The sequence below is a fragment of the Cajanus cajan genome, chromosome 7 (assembly GCF_000230855.2).
Source record: "Cajanus cajan strain Asha chromosome 7, NIPB_CcT2T_4, whole genome shotgun sequence".
Lineage (NCBI taxonomy): Eukaryota > Viridiplantae > Streptophyta > Magnoliopsida > Fabales > Fabaceae > Cajanus > Cajanus cajan.
In genome coordinates this window covers 53957760-53980730 of record NC_138523.1, presented here as the reverse complement: position 1 = coordinate 53980730, position 22971 = coordinate 53957760, and the positions used below count along the sequence as shown (strand labels likewise).

Below are 22971 nucleotides of genomic sequence, written 5' to 3'. Positions count from 1 at the left end.
TAAAATGGATTATTTTATGATAGTGTTACTGTATATAATGTATTCATAAATTAATTTTGACAAGTTTATTGACTTGTATACTACCAAGATTTACTAAAAACATTTCACCAACATGGCTAGCCAATTGGATATACGGTTTTTTATGGGCCGAGTGAGGTCCAAAAAGCTGGTATAAGCCATGGGCTGGACAGAATTGGGCCGAAGACGCAAACATAAACTGAAGAAAAAGAGAGAAACGTTTGTGGCGATGTAATGACAGAGGAGAGGCGAACGAGGAAGAGAAAAATGGGAGACACAAAGGAGACAGCTTCGGCAAGATGGCCTCTCATCAAACCCAAAAAGGATCTTCAGATTACCCGTCTCCGAGATTTCGATCTCTTCACGGTTACAATTCCATCTTCTTCTTACAATTTCAAGCATTCATATTTTATATGATTCCTTCAAATTCTGTTGAAATTTTAATGTTCCAAAACAAATTAAACAGTGCCACAATGGGAGATGCCTGCTAATTTGAAATGTATGCATGTGCTTGGTGCTAATTATTTTCTCTAATTAATTCTTATTTAACTATTTTTATTTTTTGTTTAGGTCCAGAATTTTTTCTCCTCTGCTGAATCGAAGTCATTCGTTAAAATTGCTGAGTCAATTGGTTTTTCTCATCAAGGGAGTTTAGGTCCAACTAAAGGCGAAGCTTATCGAGATAATGATCGAATCTCAGTGAATGATCCTGTCCTTGCAGATACTATTTGGGAGTCTGGACTTAACAAACTATTTTCTGATATAAAAATTAGAGGAAAGGTTGCTGTAGGACTGAATCCAAATATCAGATTCTATAGGTTAGTTTATTTTGTGAGGCAAAAGTTTCTTGTGGAGAAGTTAGTATAAGTTTTCAGTTTGCTAAAGCTTTCTTTGGGACAAAGCATTTTCATTTATGATTCTATTATTTTAACAGAAAAAATACGGCACTACATATGACACCATCCAAAATATCCAAAAGTTGTCCCACTTTGATTTTCATCAAATGTTTTCCTTTCGTTGATGCAATTCTCTTCGTGAATTGAGAACACCAGTGATCTCTATAAATTTCATCCCGAGATAAATGTTGATAATTTAAATGCATTACCTTCACTAATGATCATACGTTACTGCATTCAGGTACAATGTTGGACAACGATTTGGACGGCATATTGATGAAAGTGTTAATCTTGGAGATGGAAACCGCACTTATTATACTCTGTTAGTGTATTTGAGTGGTGGACTTAGTGAACATAAATCAAAGCCCAAAAAGGATCCCAGAAATACCGCAGTTTCATCTTTTGATCCTTTAGTTGGAGGAGAAACAGTCTTTTATGGTCCTAGAAATAACACTGTGGCTGAGGTAAAGTATTAATTTTCTCTTCATGAAATGTGGGTTGGTATGGTAATATTTCCGTTACACTTTTGGTTAATGCAAATTTTGGAATATGACTATGTTTTGGGTGTTGATAGAATGTTGATATCACAGGTGGCTCCTACTGAAGGGACAGCACTCCTGCACCTTCACGGAGATAAATGTTTGTTGCATGAAGCCAGAAATGTTACCAAGGGTGTCAAGTATGTCTTTCGTTCAGATGTAGTATTTGCTTGAAGAGTGGTTCATGTCTTGTACCAAATAACCTGGTATATTCATCTCCTGAAGGCTTTTTCTTTGTCAGCCTATTGATCAAAATATCTGTTATCTTGATTCAGTGTTGGTAATATTGTTCTGTATGAAAATTTATTCAACAGATAATTTACTTTTATGTGTAAGCAAAATAAGGAAGTCCTTCTAAAAATATCATATAGTAGGGCAAATCAGGTTAATTAAACCAGCTAACTACTCAGAACATTATTTAAAAAAAATGGCAGCTGGTTAGTGTAATATAAAGCTCCCATTACTCAGAACATTATGAGTATTTTTTCCTGAAATTAGGAATAATTTTTTTGGATACACGATGTTGAATTTCATGGAAATTGTCTTATATTTCTTCATTATAGAATTATGATGATATTTTCTGATTTCTGTATATCTGTCTGCAGTAATGTCTGTAGCTTCTGTTGACACATCCAATCCACAGTTTGTTTATTGGGCTTGGATGAAAATTTTGTTGACTTGTGAGATGTTTAGGTGAAATTTCTAATAATGAGGCCTCTTTTGTTCTGTATAGGTTAAAGTATACTAGTATATAGCACTCATTTATGTTAACTTATCATGAACACAAAACATTTCCAACATGAAATTCCTATAAAATTTTAAACCATTGCAAATGTTTTTTAATTAGACTTTTTAAGTGTAAGGCATCATTAAGCTGAGCCTTAACTAGTACTTCTTATAATGTTAATTGCAGAGTGAAATTAACATATTGTATGATTGTTGCATATCCTTCTAGTTTTAGGACTAAAAGTCTGTACATTGTTGGCCTTAACCATTCATCAATTGTTTGTAATAGTCATTGTCAAACACTCTTGCGGTTGAATCCACAAAAAGTGATTGATCTGAAAAAAACACCTTTCCTAGCCAGCAATTGTTTGTGATAGTCATTGTCAAACACTGATGTGGTTTCATCCAGGAACTGTCCTGCTTTGTGATTGTGGTTTGGTTTTGGACGTTTCTTTCTTAGGTCTAAAGCAAACTCGGTGTTAATACTTGGATCAGTGATGCAATGAACTAAAATTATGAAGATGTGCCTCAAAGGAAGAACAATGTGAAAAGCCTAGAGTGTGACCCCCAGATAAAGTTACTAAATATTTAACTGTCAAACCTCTCTTTGAAAAAGCTCTGAATTAGCTGGCTCACATTGAAGGTTGGAGCGGGTAAGTTGATGGTATCAGATGCCTTCGAGACTCTTCCATCTTTCCTTCCCTTTAGTACATTCCAATATGGACCTCCAGATTATTAAAGTAAATAAGAAATATGGACATTGAAATAAGTAACTTCCTTTCACCTGCCTCAAGATATGTTAATGTTCCATGGGGGGTCATTATGGAAATGTAGAGATCAATATCCAACATACTATATATCCTGTATAATCATTTATATGTTATTCAAAATCCTCAGGAATGAGTGATCACTGTGTATAGAAATTTTAAATATATATCTAGAATGTATTTAGGCATTATCCAAACATATGTGATTTGGAGCCTTTTAATGAAATATTTTGAGATCATTAAATGTGTCTAATAAAAAGTTCCAAGATTTTAGCAGGTCTAAGGTAGTTTGGAGACTTGATAATACCATGGCTACACATCTCTAGCTGAAATGGCAATTATATCAGCACAAAAAACAGTGCGTGGGCCAGCTAATTCAAGTTTTGCTTTTGCTTCATCAATCACATAGAAGTTAGAACCATCGAACTGAGAGATTAGGAGGGCCATCTTTCTCAGCTTGGTTAGTGGCTGTTGAGTCCAGCAATATTGATGCATCACACCCCTATCATTTAACATCAGTCAATAATCATATCGTTACACACAACTGATACAAACACACATTAGCCACTTTAGTCATTCATCAATATGAATATTGTGTGCATATGTCCGTGCATGTGCGTGTTTTATGATATATTTTTTCCTGAGTGAAAGATCATACCCTTATGAAACAGTCATGGAAGAACATTCTCAAGTGCGTGTTTTATGATATATTTTTTCCTGAGTGAAAGATCATACCCTTATGAAACAGTCATGGAAGAACATTCTCAAGATACGAGCTGGGACTTTTGGATCATGCTTAGAAGCTTTGAGAACAGTCTCTGAAATTATTTTTTCCAATTGTGGACATGTTTGGTCATAGTAATGAGCATGAAGCCGAGCTTTGGATACTGAAAATATTAAGGGAAGGAATATAATTGTAAAGATGTTTTCTGCTGGCAGAGGGGCCATCTGATAAATCAGAATTATTGTATCTTGAAGATGAGGCTTGGATGAGAACTTCGTGAAAAAGATGCATTTCGGTATATATATATATATATATATATATAAGTGTACGATTTAGCAAAAACATGCTTAATTTTGAATCACTGTACTTCAAAAGTTGGAATATTAGCCTGGAAGTACAGATTTTGACCTCCCTTTATCAAACCACCTACACGCACCTTCTGTTACCAACAGAAGTACAGAGAGCAAGTTAATATCGTACATATTATTGATTATCGTTGAGAAAGGCTTTAAGGGGAGGTTAGAAGTTTTAGTCATGTAATTTAGAAAAAGCTTTTTCCATCAATCAACGTTGTTAGGTGATGTTACTTCATAAGTTCTCAGGTTAGTTTAGTTTTGCTGTAAAGTTGACGAGAGGAGTGCCAGATTATGCCCTAACAAATTGCCTCCATTGTGCGGAAGGTTCCTTTTATCTAATGCTTGAGTAATTTATAAAGGATATCAAAAGTAATCAACAGGAATATAGTTTGGACCAAAAAGAAAATGAAAATGGAATATTGTTCAAACATTCATTTTTCTGGTTGAATCCAATGTTATAAAATTTAGTCGGTTATGGAACTAGCAGGTGAACTGGCTAATAAGTAATAACCAGTGCTGGTGGCTTTTTAGGCCAATTATGCATGCAATCTGATGAGACGGGTTAAATCAATCGAAACCGTTGCCAACTTTTGTAGTTCTTCCGGTTTCTGAAAAAAAAATGTAGTATAAATGAAATTTGAATCATCTCATGTAGTGGGTGTTTGCTTTTCATTTTGAAAACGCAATTCTTTCGTCTCTCCACGTTTACACACGGATTTACGTAAAAGCAGCTATTCATTGCTTCAAGTTGAACGAGAAAAACCACGTTAAAACGCGGATGCAAACACACGAGTAATATTCTCTCTCCAGCAATATTAATAATCATTAGATATATATAATGGCTCAAATTTAATTTTATAAAAATTATTTAAGAAGTTACATTAATTATAAGATTAAATTTGAGTCATTAGATATATTTAATGATTATTAATGTTGCTAGAGAGAGACCGGAGAGAAAATTTTGTAAGAGAGGATCCAAATTCAAAAATAATAGACAAATTTATAAATACTTTAAAAAAATTTCCTGCTGAAAAAAAAAATATAGATATATATATATTATTTTTAATAGATAAATTCTAAAAACTATTTTTAATTTGTATCCAAACATACACATGATCTATTACATACTTAAAACAAAGACTTAAATTCTAAACAATTTCATTAAAAAACACAAATGACTATCATTATGTCAATCAATATTGATCGGTATGTTTGTGTTTAACAGAGTTTTAATATATATATATAAAAAATTAGACTGATTTCTTTTAAGGTTTAATTTAATTATACTCGATATTTTATCTTAAAAAAATATTTTTTTTTCCAAAAAAATTACTTATCCTTCTTTGAGTTTTAATTAAGATTATTCGTCTTCTACAGGAGGTAAATGGAGTTATTCTACCGACCTCCCTTAAATGGAGTTAGAGCAAATTTTTAAAAAATTATATAAAGTATAATTAAGTCATTTCGTCCTCAAACAAAAAATATTAAGTCAAATTTCAAGAAAAGTACTGTAATCTTCCTTTCGAAAATGTATAATTAATTCATTTCATGTCACCAAATACAACAGCAAACAGTTATGGTCAAAAGTGAAGTGACAGATTTAAAATAATGCAAAAAGTCTATTTCATTAAATGATTAATATTATAAGTTAATAGATATTCATTTCGTGTTTGAAAGTTTTTATATTAATTAATTGAAAACATTTTTTTATGACTAACAGAAAGTCGAGAAATAAACATTACTCTGTCAATACATGTATTATTTATTTTTAATTTTATTTGTACAGGTTTTTATACAATTTTTTTGTTGTAATTTTCACTATTTGAAGGGAATTTAGAACTTTTTGGTTCGACCGCAGTTACTAAACTTAGTTAGACCGTGACTCAACCAAGGTGTTAAGTCATTAAATCATGGGTTCAAGTTCAACAGTCACTAATCAAACCAGTTGCACTTTTGGTGGAGTTGGTTGCTATTATTTTAAGCATTCAATAGGTCTCAAATTACTGACATTTATACGAATTTGGGTGATACAAAATTCTATCTTCAATCTCTTTCCAGCAACATTAATAATCATTAAATATATCTAATAACTCAAATTTAATTTTATAATTGATGTAACTTTTTAAATAATTTTTATAAAATTAAATTTAAGTCATTATATATATTTAATAATTATTAATATTGCTAGAAAGAGATTAGAAAAAGAATATTACGAGAGAGAATTTAATTTCATTATTTTTTAAGTAATCACGGTTTCCGAAACGGGGTATTGCATTACAATAACACGGTAAAACAGCGGTCTCAACCATTTCCAGCACCTAACCTACATATAATCGGAGAAGCAAATCACATTACGAAACCCATCACTCCAACAAACTGCAGCAGAGCCCAGATCTCGGCATGCATAATAATGCAAATACCAACTGAACCGTAGTAGCTGAACAAATTGTACTATAATAAGTAGAGCAACGGGTGGGTTTGGTCGAGTTCGGGTGAAAAATGTTCAACCCGTTATAAACCGACTTTGAAAAAATGTGACTCATATCCGACCGACTGAGCTTTCGATTTGAGGCGGTTCGGGTTGAAACGGATTCGGATTTAAGCGGGTGGGTATAATCGGGTTTGAATTTTTTTGTAGACCAATTTATCTTAACGAAGGTGAAGCTTAAAACGATAAAAAATATTTTTAAAATAGTGTATAAAAATAGAATGAAGGTGAAAATAGATGGTGTAAATAGATTCGTAGTTGAAACATTTACAAACTAAAGAAGCAAAAATAAAAGATAACAAAATTCATAGTTGTTACATGGAAAAGAAATATAAAGTTAGATTACAAAACCATAAGAAATCACAGTCACACAAAATGTATTCAAAATGGAGATAAGAAGATGGAAAAGAAAGACAAAGAAAGAAGCAAAAAGATAACTCTAAAAATGGACTAGTGTGTTGAGAAGTTGAATGAGGAAGGAGAAGACAAAATAAATATCTAAGTTATGAGAAAAAGGAAAAAAATAAGTTACAAATTGATAGTTATATTATACTTGAAATAAAGACTTTTAAATTTGAACCATTGTTGTTTAGTTATACAAAAATAATAAAAATTTAAACTTATCTTATTTTCGGTTAGGTTCGATTTTTAGCGGGTTTAAAAATTCAAAACCGAACCCGCCCAATATAACCCGTATAAAATCAAAATTTTAACCTGATTTACCCATAAAACCCTCCCGAACCCACCCAAAAACAATATTTTTCTTCGGGTTTTTCGAGTTCGGTTCGGGTGTCGGTTTAATGTTCACCCCTAATAATAAGTACAAATATTTAAGTTGCTTTTATAATCGAACGAAAAGTAAGATTAAACTATTTTATATAAATTATAAGTTGTTTTTATGAGTTATCCCAAAAAAACAACTTATTGAAATAAATTTAAATTAATTTATCAACATATCACAAGTTATTTTCATAAGTTTTTCAAATACGTATTCAAATATTTATGTCACAAGATAAGTTTTAAAAAAAAGTGTCTTGAGATAAGACTAAAATAATTGTAGATAAACTCTTTTAAACAAGATCATAATATTCAAAAAGTATGAAATAATTACTTATTCAATTGAACTTACATGATTATTAGATGAAAATATTGAATTTATAAATATGTTTTTTTTTAATTGTGTATATTTATCTTTCAAATTATATTTGGTTATTATATTACATATATAATTATTCTTCCGGATACTTTTATAGAGACTCATCATCTAATTCACTATTATTAAAAAAAATTATTAGTTTAGTTATTACTATTAAATTTATCATATATTTATAACAAGACTCTTATTTTAATAACTACTTATTAAATTAAGAAAAATAATTTTAATTAATGGTATTTCATGTAAAATAACTAATTCAAAAATAACTATTTTATAATTATTCTTATAAAAAAGACCGAATGTCATTTTTTATTTTGGCCTTAAAAATTTACCAGAAAGAGTATTAGTCTTAATTAAGTTATATATCCATTAAAAAAACCGTAATTTTTTTTATGTGCTGCATCTCATTTTTTTTATGTTTCTAAACGCATCTTCCATAGAACACTTCTTTTACCAAATAGTTCCTTTTATTTCTTTTTTTCACTTTTTCATTAGTTTTCTCTATACTTCTGGACTTTTTTTTTCCCTTGGTACTTCTAGATGGAGACCAAATGGAAATTTCGTAACAAAAAAGAGGATAAATGTGAAATTCGTGATATTTAAAGACTTAAAAAATAATATTTATAATATTTACAGGGATCAAATGGGAAATAAAAACTACACAAGAACCATTTCTCAAGGTAAAATTTTTCTAATGCCTCATTTGAAGAAAAAAATAGACTTATCTTGATTTTGAATAAAGTCTAAAAAAGTTAGAATACTTATCTTAAACAAAATTGTTTCTCAGAGATTTTTTTTTAGGTAAAGTGAAATATATTAAAAGGGGTACTCCAACCCATAAATAGTTAAAAAAATAATCAAAATGAAATTGTTTTCTTAGAGATTATTATGTAACAAGAATGATTTTAGTTTTTTTTTTTCAACATGAATATTTTTAGATACTCTTTAATTCTTTATCTATTTATTATTTTGTTATTTCTAAATTAAAATTTAATATTTGTTTAAAATTTATTAATGGATAAAATAATTATTTAATTTATTTATCATAAATTCTTAGTATTATTATTACAATTAAATCCTCTCTTTAAATATAAATTAGAATAATTCTTTAAATAAGAATTTTTTTATAAATTATTTTTAATAAGAGTGATTTTAGTTATTTTTCTTAAAATGAGATGATTTAATATATATATATATATATATATATATATATATATATATATTTGTGTCAAAAAATATTTTTATATCTTTTTATTTATATTTATATTTTAAATTGATGGATTGAGTTACGTTTAGATTTTTTTTACCAATTATGAGTTTTTTTTTAACCCAACCTAACATAATTTCAAGGTGGATCGAATTGATCTACAAAGATTGAAATTCACTTTACTAACCCTTTTATATTTATTTACTATCTCATTATGCTCAATTTGTTATATTAGTCCATTTTATTAAGAATTATCTCTTTTAAAGTAAAAGATTTTACATTAAAAATAAAGTATAATAATAATTATTAACTATAGTATTAATGATAAATATTATAATTAATTTTAATTTTTATGACACGCATTTAATTTTATCATAATTTTTATCATCAATTTTTTAATTAAGATATTATTAGATTTATCTTTTAAAGTACATCCTTTATTATAAAATCCAAATCTTTTTATTAAATGTTAAATAAATAATAATAAAAAAGAATCTTGAAGAATTGAATTGACATAACTAAGATCAGATGAACCAAAATCATACAATCAAAATAATAATACAAAGACACTAAAAATGTTACCTCCTTAAGAAAAAGTAATACTGAGAGTAGAAATGGCAGTAAAGGGAGTTTCTTTTTCTTGGTTAACTTTAATTTCTGTGACCTTTGCTATTTTTTCATATAAATAGAACTCGTGTCCCAAAGTATAGGGCACCTAGTCTAGGGAAGGGCGCAGTGTGGCCAGTGAAGCAGGGGTCCACGTGTGAACCAGCTACGTACTCCCTCCTTACTCGACACGTGTGTAGAGAGGGCCAGGCTGGTTCCACCCACGAGCGGGGCCCACCAAATCATAGGGACACGTGCCGAAAACTAGCAATCACATGACCAAATCTCGTGGCCCAACTTCAACCACTCACCACGCTCCACGGACCACCTCACTTTCCCCACCCACACACTGGGCCCCACCACCCAACACGTGCGCGACCTCACGTGACCCCACCTCTCTCGTTGACGCACCTATCAGAGTCAGCCCCCAGTTCCCCACAACGCTATCCTCACACCGTCTCACCAGTCACCACTTATCCAATAACCCCACCTCCCACGTGCCAACGCACGGCTCAGAGTGGGACCATACCCCTAGTGCTTTCCCAATAACATAAAATTAAATTAAAAAAACAATAAACAGCCTTTTAAGATTTAAAATAACAAAATTTGTTCCCAAATCCTAAGTCCTAAGTCCTAACCATTAACCAAAATTAAACAAAGCCCAAATTGACAAAAAGAAAAATTGTTTAAATGTCTACTACTAGTGGTAAACAATTTGATTTATTTATTCCTTTGAAGAGGGTGGCGGTTGACCCAAAAACTGAAGCTCTTTCTTGTCATAAATTTCCAAAGAGAAATCCCTGAGCATTTGGGTGGTTGTTGCAGCGGAAGAAGAGGAGCCAGAAGTGGAAGTAGAAGCAGAAGCTGCACTAGTAACACTTACTGAGCTCATAGTATGAGCCACGGTGGAGGAAGAGTTAGCAGAATCCGAGGAGTGGTTATTATCATGTTGAATCTGCATGGCCGAAACGAAACCCGAAATGGGCCGGGCTTGGACGTTGAAAAACGGGGTCGCGCTTGCGGGAATGGCCCAATACTGAGGCGGGTTCGAACTGTTAGGGAACATGAAGAAAGGCCCCGAAGCGTTCGACCCGTGCCACACCGGAACGAGTCCACCACCACCGCTGCCACCGCCGTACGCGGTTTGCGCGATCGGTGCCAGCCCTGAAGACACCGACACCTGGCTTTCGTTCACGTCGATGAATTCGCTGTTCGACGCTCTCCTCCTTCGCTTCCTCGGCGTGTCTTCTCCCTCGGGCCTCGCCGCCGAGGACGTCGGAATCTTCAGAGCGCCGCCGACCGACACCGCGATCGCCGGGATGGTGCCGGTGCCGGTGGCCTCGATGATTGCGGGCTCAGCGTGCTCCAGGAGCCACCGGATTGTTTCTCCGTCGGACTTGTGTCCCAGCTCGCGCGTCAGCTGGAAGATCCTCGCCGCGCACGTCGCCGGCATGCGGATTCGCCGCCCGCGCCCCTCCACCTTCGTGTGCCTGTCCTTCGACGGCCGCTTCGCCGCCGCCGTCGACATCGGAATAACGCTCATCGGAAGAGCCACGTCCTCGCCTTGCTCCGCCTCCGACACCTCTTCCTTCAGTGGCATCGCCGCCGGCGGAGACTCCGGCTGGTCCACCATTGGCGGCGTCGGCGTCTCTTCGCCGTCGTGGGTATGATTTGCATTCGCTTCCATCCTGAACAAGAAAAGGAAATTTAACAAGAATTACGAGAGACCCAGAAAAATATGATGAAAACCCAGACAAGAAACAAGAGAAAAGATTGCAAATTTGAAATTTTCAGGAGTGAAAAAGTGAAATTGATGTTGCGTACAGTGTGTTGTTCGACGGGCGAATAGAGAGAAGTGTGTTTTGAAACGTTGACTGTGGTTTGAAGCTTTGTGGCGCTGCGGAGGATTAGATTAGAGAGACTAATTCAGAATTGGGAGAGGGGTTTTCGTAATTAAAAAATTGTAAATGTAAAAAAAAAGAAAATAAAAATTGAGACAACAAAAAACGCAGAGAGAAACAAACCCTAACAATGGAAGAGAGAGTGTCCCACTTATCCGTATGGAAGAGAGGGACCCCCACGCTCAGTTCTGTATTTATTTACACAGTGAAATGGAATGGATGGCTGGATACACTCTTCGTGTCAAGTGGGCCTCTAGGATGATGCCACGTACTGAGCCTATGTTCTACAGTGAATTTACTGTGCCTCTTTCAGTTTTGTGCCTAATTCATGACTATTTGCGATTTTCCATTACATACGTGAAAAAAAATAAATAAATAACTTTCCGTATGTGGCGCTGGGTATCAGGAAAGTTATTAAAGTTTTTAAATATAATTAGTTATTATTACTCATTAATTCAATATTTTGAATATTAATGAAAGCATTCATATCCCCTTTCTGTGTGATAAATAGGAAAGAAATAAGTCAGAAATAAATTTTAAAAATGAAGAAAAGAGAAATAAATAAATATATATATATATATAAAATAAAGTGAAATTTTGATTGGTTGATTGAAGAAAAATAGATGAAAAATACGTAAAAAAAAATATTATTATATATGTAAAAGAGAAAGAAATAGATGAAAAATAAAGTATATGAAATAATTTTATTGTTGATATTAATACTTATTTTAATTATTATTTTAATAATTTTTTTATCTTGATTTTTTTTCTATCGCTGAAACACTACTTTAGTTAAAGTTGTCACAATGGGATTTGTAATTTTTTCTTATTTTAGCCTTTTTTTCTATAAAAAAAAAAAAAGTTTTGATTAAGGACATTTTTAACGAGGTACCTTGAGACAATGTATAACTACTCAAATGACTCGTCAATATAATCGCAAAAACATTTTTAGTAAGTATATATGGTCATCCTCACCACAACACTCTAAAAATCCACACTTTACAATTTTACAAGTGATTTTCGAGTAAATGAACTCGTACGTCTTAACAATTTTATAATTTCATATGCGATGTTTGAGAAAATAAGCTTTCACGTCTTTACAATTTCATATGCAATTTTTGAGCAAACGAGCCTCACCTACACCGCCCGTACCCTTCTCACCAAAAGTCGAGGTCGTACCAACTAATGTACCACCAACCTCACACAAGCCACAAACACATCTTCCTACTTATTGGATGACTCCTCCGCATCATCCTTGTTAAGAAGATCATTATCCTTCAACAACTCACCATCAATAACATCAAGGTCAACACTCAACATACTACAAGGGAAATCAAATGCAAGAAACGCCATTTTATGCATAACTCTTTGAAAATTGCACATATATTTCTCGATCACAACAGCCTCCAACATCATCACACGAGTCTAAAACCTTCTAATATGTGACATCATCAAAGCACGCTCTAATGATAAATTTTCCACCTCCCCAACATACTTTGTCAAACGCACACAAGGTTGCGTTCTTTTCAATAACTTCGTTACCAAGTACACCAAGAAATCACCCCCTCCTCAAAATGTTCCTTATATGGCTCAGCTTCTCCTTTTTGGCCTCCAAACGCACAAAAGTCATCGCCAATGCCGCCTTCTTAAATCGACTACTATATAAATCAAATCGTAGAATGTTAACCTCCACCTTCAAAGCCACAAACTCCTCATGATTCAAACCATCATCTTACAAGACAACATTGTTAGCCACGATCCTAAAACCACTACTTTTGACGTCATATGCAAGCACCTACACCCAACAACGATTGAAAATCATCACAAGCAATAAACACCAACATAGGTGACACTACACATAAACATACCTCATAATAACAAAATACAAGAAACAACCCACTGAGCCAATAATGTCAAAAACTGTGGAATAAAACAAAAACTCCCACCTTATATAACATAGGAACCATTGCTTAATTACCGAGTACAAAATCAAAGGCAATACATCACATTTATTACCCATTAAAGCACATGAAAACTATCAACAACCACACATTAAATGTAGCATAAATGACAAAGATAGAACGAACATCAAAGTGCTCTTACCCCAACGATAAGAGCTCAGAGAGCCCTCATACTACCTATACCGATCAACCTGACCGAACCAAACTACTCTTCACTCGTTCATCTTGCCATTAGTGGATGAAGGACCAATCCACCCATAATGGCCTCACTTAGAACTCCTTTGTCATAACGGACTCAAAGCTCGAGGGACTTATGTGCTACCCACCTCGACCAAACTAAAGCTGAGATGACCCCCTCTAGCTCGTCCACGCTTGGCCTCTCACCCATCATCATGAGATAAAATCTTAGGCAATTAACTTATAACGACTATCAACATATTTAAGCACGAGTATCTTATGGAATATCATAATCAAGCACATTATATTCACCTAACAAAATATCTTCACCTATCATGAACAATATTTTTATTAATTAATAATAATATTTTCGCCCAATCACTTAAATATATCTTTAAGATATCATATAACATTATCCCTAAACTTAGAGATAAGATCAATCACATATGGAGCACCAAGTATCATTCTATCATAATCTCATTATTAACCTAGACTTTCCTCTAACTTGAGCATCAGAATGTCTTTATAGGTATCCTACCCTGTTGCGAACATTAGCACAACGGGAACATCATCTCATTGTCAGAGCACTAGTGGGATTCTGGTAATAACACTTATATCTTCTACAAAATTATTTTTATGGGATAGTTGAAAATCTAACATCCTCAAGTTAAATGAAAAGTTTTTATCCGATAAAATATCATGTTATCATATCATATCTAACATATATAAATATTTTATTACATTTATGACCAACTAAAGGTTTCATAAAAAATTAAAAATTTAGAATGGAGGAAATATCAATATATTTTATGAAATTTATATTTACAAAAAGATTAAATAAAATATATAATTTTTTCAATAAAAAATTAACATGTTATTGTATCAAGATTATCTTATTACCATCACTATTATCATTATTGTTGTTGTCACTACCATCGTCATCGTTACGGTTGTCGTTGTTGTCATTATCATCATCACCAATGATAACTATGGTAGTGGTGATTGTGACAATTGGTGGTGGTGATGTTGACAATTATGAAAGAAATAATAGTAATAATCTTGTAAAAGAGTATTTATAATTGAATTTTACTTTTAACCATTATATTCTAAAGAATATGATTTACTAGTCATCTCTCATGATAAAACATATTTTCATTGATATGCTCTCTCTCTCCCCTCCTCTCTCTCTCTTTATATATATATATATATATATATATATATATATATATATATATATATATATATATATATATATATGGGCAAAGTTACCCACTTAATAACTCACAGTGAATATTGAATTTCAGTAATCCAATCATTACATTAAAAGTTTTTAATGCATATATCAAACATACAATTTTTTAAATTTTTAAAAATTATTTGATATTTTATTTCATTAATTCAAATTGACAAATAAGAATAAAAATATTTTATATATTGATTTGAATTTAGCTAACGAAGTAACACATGATTTTCAAATTTTTAAAAAATTAACTTGTATATTTGATTTATACATTAATAACTTTTAATTTAACGTTTGAATCGTTGAAATTCAACTTATATCACAAGTTATTGAGTTGAATAATTTTACTAAGAGGAATCCAACGTATACCATATAAAAATGTCTTTGAAAATCAAATTTTGAGTTTGAAAGTGACTTACGTGTAGAGAATATATTAACACTTTATGATGTTTATGATAATATATTCATAAAATATTTTATACGTTGATTTAAATTAATAAAATAAAGTATCAAATAATTTTTAAATTTTTTAAAAATTTGTAAACGTGATATATGTATTAAGAATTTCTAATTCAATTATTAGATTGTTAATACTTGATGTAAAACATGCGTTATCGAGTAAAATAAATCTAGGTAAACTTACACTTAGACAAAATGGATCCCTTCTCAAATAGATTTATCCATTAATTTGAATTAATGAAACAAAGTATTATATGATTTTTAATTTTCTTAAAAATTTATAAATTTAATATATACATTAAGAACTTTTAATTTAATAGTTGCATCATTGAAATTTGATATAAAATATAAATTATTAAACGGAATAAACGAATCCCTTCTCTCTCCCCCAAATCTCTCTCTCTCTCTCTCTCTCTATATATATATATATATATATATATATATATATATATATATATATATATATATATATATATATATATATACTCCTTTACTCCAAAAATTAACTTTTATTAAAATTACTTTATTTAATAACTCATTATATATATTCATCTCCTCCAAAAATAATTTTTATTAAAATTACTTTATTAATAAGTCATTATTTACATTCTTAATTATGTATATATAATTTATATATTTGGGTTGGAAGACAATGTGAGAGTCGAGAATGGTGGACCCTTCTTTATTTGAGGCGAGCTATCCTTTTGTTGACTAATTAACAAATTGTGGAGAGGATATTATTAATATCATTTGGTATATTCTTTGTCTAGCTCCATAGATGGTGGAGGAAGCTAGTGGGGAGCAACGAAACAATTGCTCTATATGATAGTTTTAAAAATCGGACCGGTCATCGAACCGGTTAAGGTACTGGGTCAATAGGTCAAAGGTTGAACCGGTGAATTATTAGTTGAACCGCATGATTCGGTTTTTATTTATTTTTATTAAAAAAAAATATTCATATTAAATATATTTTATACTTATAATATTTAATAAATTCATATCTTATTTTAAATTTCAAATTTTCTATCTTATTTAAAATTATTTTTATTTTTATTTTGTAAAAAAATACATAAAAAGTTACATGTTAAACGGTATATTAATACAAATTAAAAATATAAATAATATGTACATATATAATATGCTTGCAATTAATATCACAATAATATATGTAATATTTACATAAATATTATATTATTAAATATATAATTTAAATTTAATAATATACTATAAAAGTTATTTAAGTTGTATATATTGCAAACAAATATATTAGAACACGTAGTCATTGTTATATTTAATAAGACTCCTTGCTTTTCCATTAAGAGATTCAATTTTCATTATTATTTTTTGTGGTTTATGGTCCCTTAAAAAATAAAAAATAAAAAAATGGTTGAACCGGTTTGACCCACCGGTTCACCGGTTGAACCGGAAAATTGACCGGTTCAATTCGATTTGAAACGAGTCGACTACATAACCGATCCAACTTAAGATTCAGACCGGCTGGATCACCGGTTCCTAGTCCAACCGGTCCAACCGGCCGGTTCGGTCCGATTTTTAAATCACTGCTCTATATAGTGGGAATGAGTACTATATGACATGGGGTGAAGAAACAAATTCAATTCTATCACTGGATCATAGCCCAGTCTCATGATTATCTTGATATATACCGAAATATTTAAACTGTATACATTAATTTTGTTATATGACTCAACGAAAATATTGGATATTCTTATTAACATATAAGACTGCAGCGAGAAAAAAAATATAAAAAACATATTTGTAATATAAATGTTAGGTTAACTAGAACAAAGAAATCTTTTGTGTATATTCATCCAATAATAAAATAAAATAAAATATAAATATATATATATATATATATATATATATATATTATTGTTCTTACTAGCTAACCTAACATTTATATTATAAAAATTAATCATTATTTTTAATGATATAAATAAAAAAATCTTATGTCATCCCTTATTTTTATCCTATTGGGGTAATACTTTTCTTATTCCCAACGAGGAGTTGGATTCGTAACATATAAGTTCTCTGTATATTTGTGAGAATTTGTTCACATATTTTCACTTGTTTTTTTAGTTAAAGTAGTTCAAGAACCGGAAATAGTTCCTCCAGTAGTAGTAAGTGGTAGTAGGTTCAGATTCTTAACCACTTGGGACAATCACGTTACAAACACTTGGTTATTAGAATACATAGATTATTTAAAAATAAAGAGTTCGCCTAAAATATATAACGAGACATGATGGCTGATTATTATCGATACAAGGCAGGCTCAAATTTAATGGGTTTGCCGAATTAAACAAGTCAAAGCTGGACCAAAACTTTGTGAAACCCGAATGAATATATTGGACCAGTAAGGCCCACTAGACCTTTTAATACTTCAACAGAAAGGAGGGGAACTCAACACTATTAATTATGGCTCTTTTACGAGCATGGTTGAATAAGTGTTTTTGTTATTTTCTTTTATTGAAAAAAGTTATTTAGTTTTATTAAAAAAATACTTTAAAAAATAAACTATTTTAAGTTTTTATCTAGATAAATTTACAATACAACATAGATAAATATTAAATATTAAAACACCAGAATCGATTTAATGGTGAAAAACAAAATTGAGATAAAATATACAAAATTTTATATTCAAATATAGTAATCATTTTTGTAGTATTTTATATTTATTAAAAATGTCAAACATATTGAATAAATATTTTTTTACCAACTTTTCTAATATCAATATGTAATTTTTAGTATATATATATATGTTCCGGCCAAAGGGTGGATTAGGGATTTTTCCTAGGTCAAGCCTCAAAGTCAGAGCATTCAAAAGTGTCAATCTGCCTTCTTAGCTTTAGGGTTTTAGGTTTTATACTTTCTCGCTCATGGGCCTCGTGGGCTCCGTGAATGTGGGGATTTTCTTAACCGTTATTATTTGGGTAACACTTGGCGAACGCAAGGATCTTCGATCAGGTCCCGACCGACAAGACCCATACCGAGAGACTGGTCGGGTACTGGCCGAGCGGGGTCTTAAAGGCGAGGGGGATCGGAATGGGGCCGATCTAGCTTACGCAAATAGCCAACTCGGTCCTAGGCCGAGTGACCCCAAGAAAAGGGGGGGGGGGGGGTCGGCCGAGGTCGTAGTCGACTCATCGCCAGGGAGAGGGTAAGATCGGATACCGATCAGCCTGTGAAGGTAAGCAAATCGAAAATCGGTCGAGACGGTACAATATATATATATATATATATATATATATATATATATATATATATATATATATATATATATATATATATATATATATATATATATATATATAATATGAAAAACAAGTGATTGGTATGAGTGAAATTGAAATCATTTTTTTAAATAAGATCTTAAATTTAAATTTTGTGTATGAAAAAAATATAATTAAATTTTTTTTCTTCTAAAAATTAACCATAAACAAGTTGTTGAATAAATATTAATCATCAACGAATTTAAGTGATACTTCATAGTAACAAAATGCTTAAAAAAATATGTTTTAAAAATAAGATTATAAGTTAATCGAAGTACCGAAGTAAAACCTATTCCAAATTTGAAGACTTCAAAACATAAGACCGAGTTTAAGAAATAAAAATACTATTTTTGTGAAGAACATGAATGTTGGAAATTGGCTGAGTTTTATAGACGTGCCAATAAGCGTGGCTATGTCCACAAATAATGTAATAAACAGAAAGCGAAAGATTTTGCATGGATTTTTGAGCATTGATGACTAGCATGATTAAGGCCGGGCAATCTCTGAAATGGGTTCTCTTGAATTTGATTAACAAGTGCAACGACTTGAGATCTTTCAAGCAAATCCATGCGCATCTATTGACTTCTGCCCTTGTTGCCAATGACTTGGTTGTCACAAAAGCTGCAAGCTTTTTCGGAAAACGTGTGACTGATGTTCATTACCCTTGCAATTTCCTGAAGCAATTTGATTGGAGCTTGAGCTCGTTCCCTTGCAATTTGATGATTTCTGGGTATGCTTCTGGCCAATTACCCTGGGTTGCAATCCTGATTTTTAGATGGGCTGTTAGGAATGGGTTTGTGCCTGATGTGTACACTGTCCCTGCAGTTTTGAAATCTTGTGCCAAGTTTTCTGGGATTGGAGAGGTTAGACAGTTTCATTCAGTAGCTGTTAAGACTGGCTTGTGGTGTGATATCTATGTGCAAAACACTCTTGTCCATGTTTATAGCATTTGTGGGCACACTGTTGGTGCTGGCAAGGTGTTTGATGACATGCTTGTGAGAGATGTGGTATCTTGGACTGGTTTGATATCTGGGTATGTGAAGGCTGGGTTGTTTAATGATGCCATTGCATTGTTTTTGAGAATGGATGTGGAGCCTAATGTGGCAACCTTTGTTAGCATACTTGGGGCTTGTGGGAAATTGGGTTGTTTAAATTTGGGGAAGGGGATTCATGGGTTGGTTTTCAAGTGTCTGTGTGGGGAGGAGTTGGTGGTATCCAATGCTGTGTTGGATATGTATATGAAGTGTGAATCTGTGGCTGATGCAAGGCAAATGTTTGATGAGATACCTGAAAAAGATATTATTTCTTGGACTAGCATGATAGGCGGGTTAGTGCAATGGCAGTGTCCCAGGGAATCACTGGATTTGTTCAGTCAAATGCAGGATTCAGGTTTTGAGCCTGATGGGGTTATACTGACTAGTGTGCTTTCTGCTTGTGCCAGTCTCGGGCTTCTTGATTATGGCAGATGGGTTCATGAATACATCGATCGCTGCCATATCAAGTGGGATGTTCATATTGGAACAGCATTGGTTGACATGTATGCAAAATGTGGTTGTATAGAGATGGCACAGCGTATCTTCAATGGAATGCATTCTAAGAATATTCGTACTTGGAATGCTTATATAGGTGGTCTAGCAATAAATGGATATGGGAAGGAAGCATTAAAACAATTTGAAGATTTGATTGATTCTGGCACAAGGCCTAATGAGGTGACATTTCTAGCAGTTTTTACAGCTTGCTGCCATTCTGGTTTGGTAGATGAAGGCCGGAAGTATTTCAATAAGATGACAAGTCCCCACTTCAATCTTTCTCCCTGGTTAGAACACTATGGATGCATGGTTGATTTGCTCTGCAGGGCTGGACTGGTGGGGGAAGCTGTGGAGTTAATAAAGACAATGCCCATGCCCCCTGATGTACAGATCCTAGGAGCTCTTTTGAGTGCCTGCAATACATATGGAAATGTTGGATTCACCCATGAAATGTTGAAATCACTGAAGAATTTTGAATTCCAAGATAGTGGCATATATGTGCTTCTTTCTAATCTGTATGCAACTGATAAAAAATGGGCTGAAGTGAGAAGCGTTAGGAGACTGATGAAGCAGAAAGGAATAAGCAAGGCTCCAGGTTCTAGCCTTATAAGGGTGGATGGTAAGAGTCATGAATTTTTTGTTGGAGATAATAGCCATCCTCAAAGTGAGGATATTTACGTACTATTGAACATCCTTGCCAATCAAATCTACCTTGAGGGGCATATTATTACCATATCTTGATCAAGCAGACATGCCTAACCTTGGAGCTCAAGCTTTTGATTTTGAATTTAAACAAATTCTAATGGCCAGATTGGGACTGGTTATGGAAGTTCATAATAGTTGCATGAGACCATGACATTTATGGTAAAGATCCGGGGTCACCCTTTGTCAAATTAAACTTAGCTTATGCATTGAGAAACAGTTCGGGAGCAAGGTGGATATGTAGGTGCCCTATTTTAGGGGTCAGGGGGAAATTTATGTTGCATCTGTGCAACACTAATAACGTTTCATGTTTATGATTGTGAGGGATTGGTCATGTGAATTTTGATGAGAGTAGTTACCGTGCCTCAAGCTCTGGCATTGTGACTAAAACAGAGAAATAGATGACACTTAGATAAAGTTCAGGTAGCGAAGGCGTCAACTCATTAGCAAGCATGTGGTCAACAAAAGATCTCCATTCTCCACCCTTCATTCTAGGAGATCTTCCAGAGGCATAAGCATGATAGATTTTTTCCAACGTCAGATTTAAATATTTAAGGTGAGAAATTATTGAATAAATTTATGTACACGAGTTGTGTAAATTAAAGTAGTTGTTTGACCAAGTACTAACAGTTATTTAAGAAGCGGGTTCCATAAGGGTTTTTGTCATTTCCGGATGTCTCGCTTTCTATGAAAAGGTTTGAACAAGAAAAATACAATTACATGTATATATTATGAGACTGAGCTTATGTATAACCAAAAAAATATTATGAGTTTATGACTATTACTCATATTGCAATGAAACAAGGACTAAGAGACTCTTCAGATGTATTCGCGAGAATAAATAAAATACATCAATGATGTGAACTTAAGCGGAGAAATACGACTTGTTTGAATAAACTTCTTAGTCGGCTGCATTCCATAGAGGTCGTGTATAATGGGAATAAGAAGGCTAGACTTGAAACACTGTCAAATCGTTTAGGCATCAAATTCCTAGTCAACAAAAATAGAAAAAGAAGAAAGAGTTAAGATATCATCAAGTCAAAGTCAATCTTAATCCCTTATTGGTTTTTTCAAAATAGAAATTTGTTCTTATTATGGTTTTTGAAGTGACAAAAGTACAAAACAATTTCTGGCTTTATGCTTCATTTATTTATTTATTTAATTTTATATTTAATTCTCATTTACTAGCGCTTGCAATGTGTCCAAGACGAAAGGTGTTGAAATTAATTTACATACATATAATTCTGATGCTTTCAATTTAAAAAAAAAAAATTCCGATTGTCACTTTAAATCCAAACATTTCAAATAGGACATGTATGTAATGCGTTTATAGAACATTGGCTTGAATTTTGTTTCTTAACTGGTCCATTCAAATCTCCTTTTCGAACAAATATGTTTTCCCTTGCATAACTATAGATTTTTCGGGAGCTTCCAATACAACATTGACCTCAAACCTCCTATTGTGTGATGGCTTGATCCTTAACCCACATTTTTCGTGATCAATGGAGTAAGATACATTCTTCTCGGTTACTGCAACCTATACCATTTTCAAAAGATACTAGTTTGAGTACAGTGAAAAACTCGCCTTCGTCTCAGAATTGGGCTATCAAAATACGTAATATTTTACGATTAGCAAGGATTCCAGTACAGTTTGGTAAAAGTTGAAAGTCATACCAGAACTTTGTTAAGAAAGCCTATTTATTATTTAGAAACTAAAGGAATGTTATCGTGCTTCTATTCCACTTAAAAGGTTGAAATATATAAAAATAATTAATACCAACTGTTTTTCACTATTACCAATGACTTTTAGCCGTAGATAATATCGCAGTTTTTTTTAGTGAACAACTTGGTAAGTAAGAAAACAACAATGCTATTTGATACTGTTCCTGTGTTAGGATACACACTCCAATTATCCTTGTTGTAGTAGGTCTGGTCTTGGGTCTCGGTCTTCTCGTTCAATCCGGGCGGTCCGAAGCGAGAGGGGGGGTGCCTGCAAAGACACTCCAACGCTCAAGTAAGTTCTCGACGTAATAAATGCGGTAGGTCAAAAGTAGTTACGTACCTCTCAGGAGTTCTATTTATAGGTGTTCGTGTTGGGCCGTGATTATGGGTTGGGCCCCGGGAAATTAGGGGACTGATCCGAAGTTTATGCTAATTAATTTACTTGTAATTAAGCCGGTAATGACGTTGACCTTGGCCGACCGTACCGATAAGTTCCGTACGTTCGTGTGG

General features: G+C 32.7%; 3 protein-coding genes and 1 pseudogene across 9 annotated transcripts; 2 read left to right on the top strand and 2 right to left on the bottom strand.

The window, feature by feature from the left end:
• The first annotated feature begins 222 nt into the window (after nt 1–222).
• LOC109793659 (2-oxoglutarate (2OG) and Fe(II)-dependent oxygenase superfamily protein) lies at nt 223–4360 on the top strand. 6 transcript variants are annotated; one of them, XM_020353129.3, is made up of 5 exons: nt 226–384; nt 589–836; nt 1156–1378; nt 1505–1659; nt 3695–4360. In XM_020353129.3, exons 1-4 carry the CDS (start codon nt 253–255, stop codon nt 1625–1627), a joined length of 726 nt encoding a protein of 241 aa, XP_020208718.1. In that variant the 5' UTR covers nt 226–252; the 3' UTR covers nt 1628–1659; nt 3695–4360. The 6 variants fall into 6 exon arrangements, with proteins under 6 accessions (XP_029126467.1, XP_020208718.1, XP_029126466.1 ...); XM_029270633.2 differs by having other exon boundaries at nt 3618–4360; XM_020353125.2 differs by lacking the exon at nt 3695–4360 and adding an exon at nt 2640–3122.
• LOC114916430 (peroxidase 66 pseudogene) lies at nt 3259–4206 on the bottom strand (annotated as a pseudogene).
• Nucleotides 4361–10044: 5684 nt separating the features above from the next.
• LOC109793344 (TCP family transcription factor) lies at nt 10045–11629 on the bottom strand. Of its 2 annotated transcripts, XM_020352812.2 has the most exons (3): nt 11508–11628; nt 11308–11380; nt 10045–11171 (listed from the first exon to the last, which is right to left on the bottom strand). In XM_020352812.2, exon 3 carries the CDS (start codon nt 11168–11170, stop codon nt 10208–10210), a length of 963 nt encoding a protein of 320 aa, XP_020208401.2. In that variant the 5' UTR covers nt 11171; nt 11308–11380; nt 11508–11628; the 3' UTR covers nt 10045–10207. The 2 variants fall into 2 exon arrangements, with proteins under 2 accessions (XP_020208401.2, XP_082916232.1); XM_083060106.1 differs by having other exon boundaries at nt 10045–11380; nt 11508–11629.
• Nucleotides 11630–18814: 7185 nt separating this feature from the next.
• Nucleotides 18815–21543, top strand: LOC109794299 (Pentatricopeptide repeat (PPR-like) superfamily protein). Its single transcript, XM_020353757.3, has one exon. The coding sequence runs from the start codon at nt 18982–18984 to the stop codon at nt 20776–20778; it is 1797 nt and encodes a 598-aa protein (XP_020209346.1). The 5' UTR covers nt 18815–18981; the 3' UTR covers nt 20779–21543.
• Nucleotides 21544–22971: the final 1428 nt, after the last annotated feature.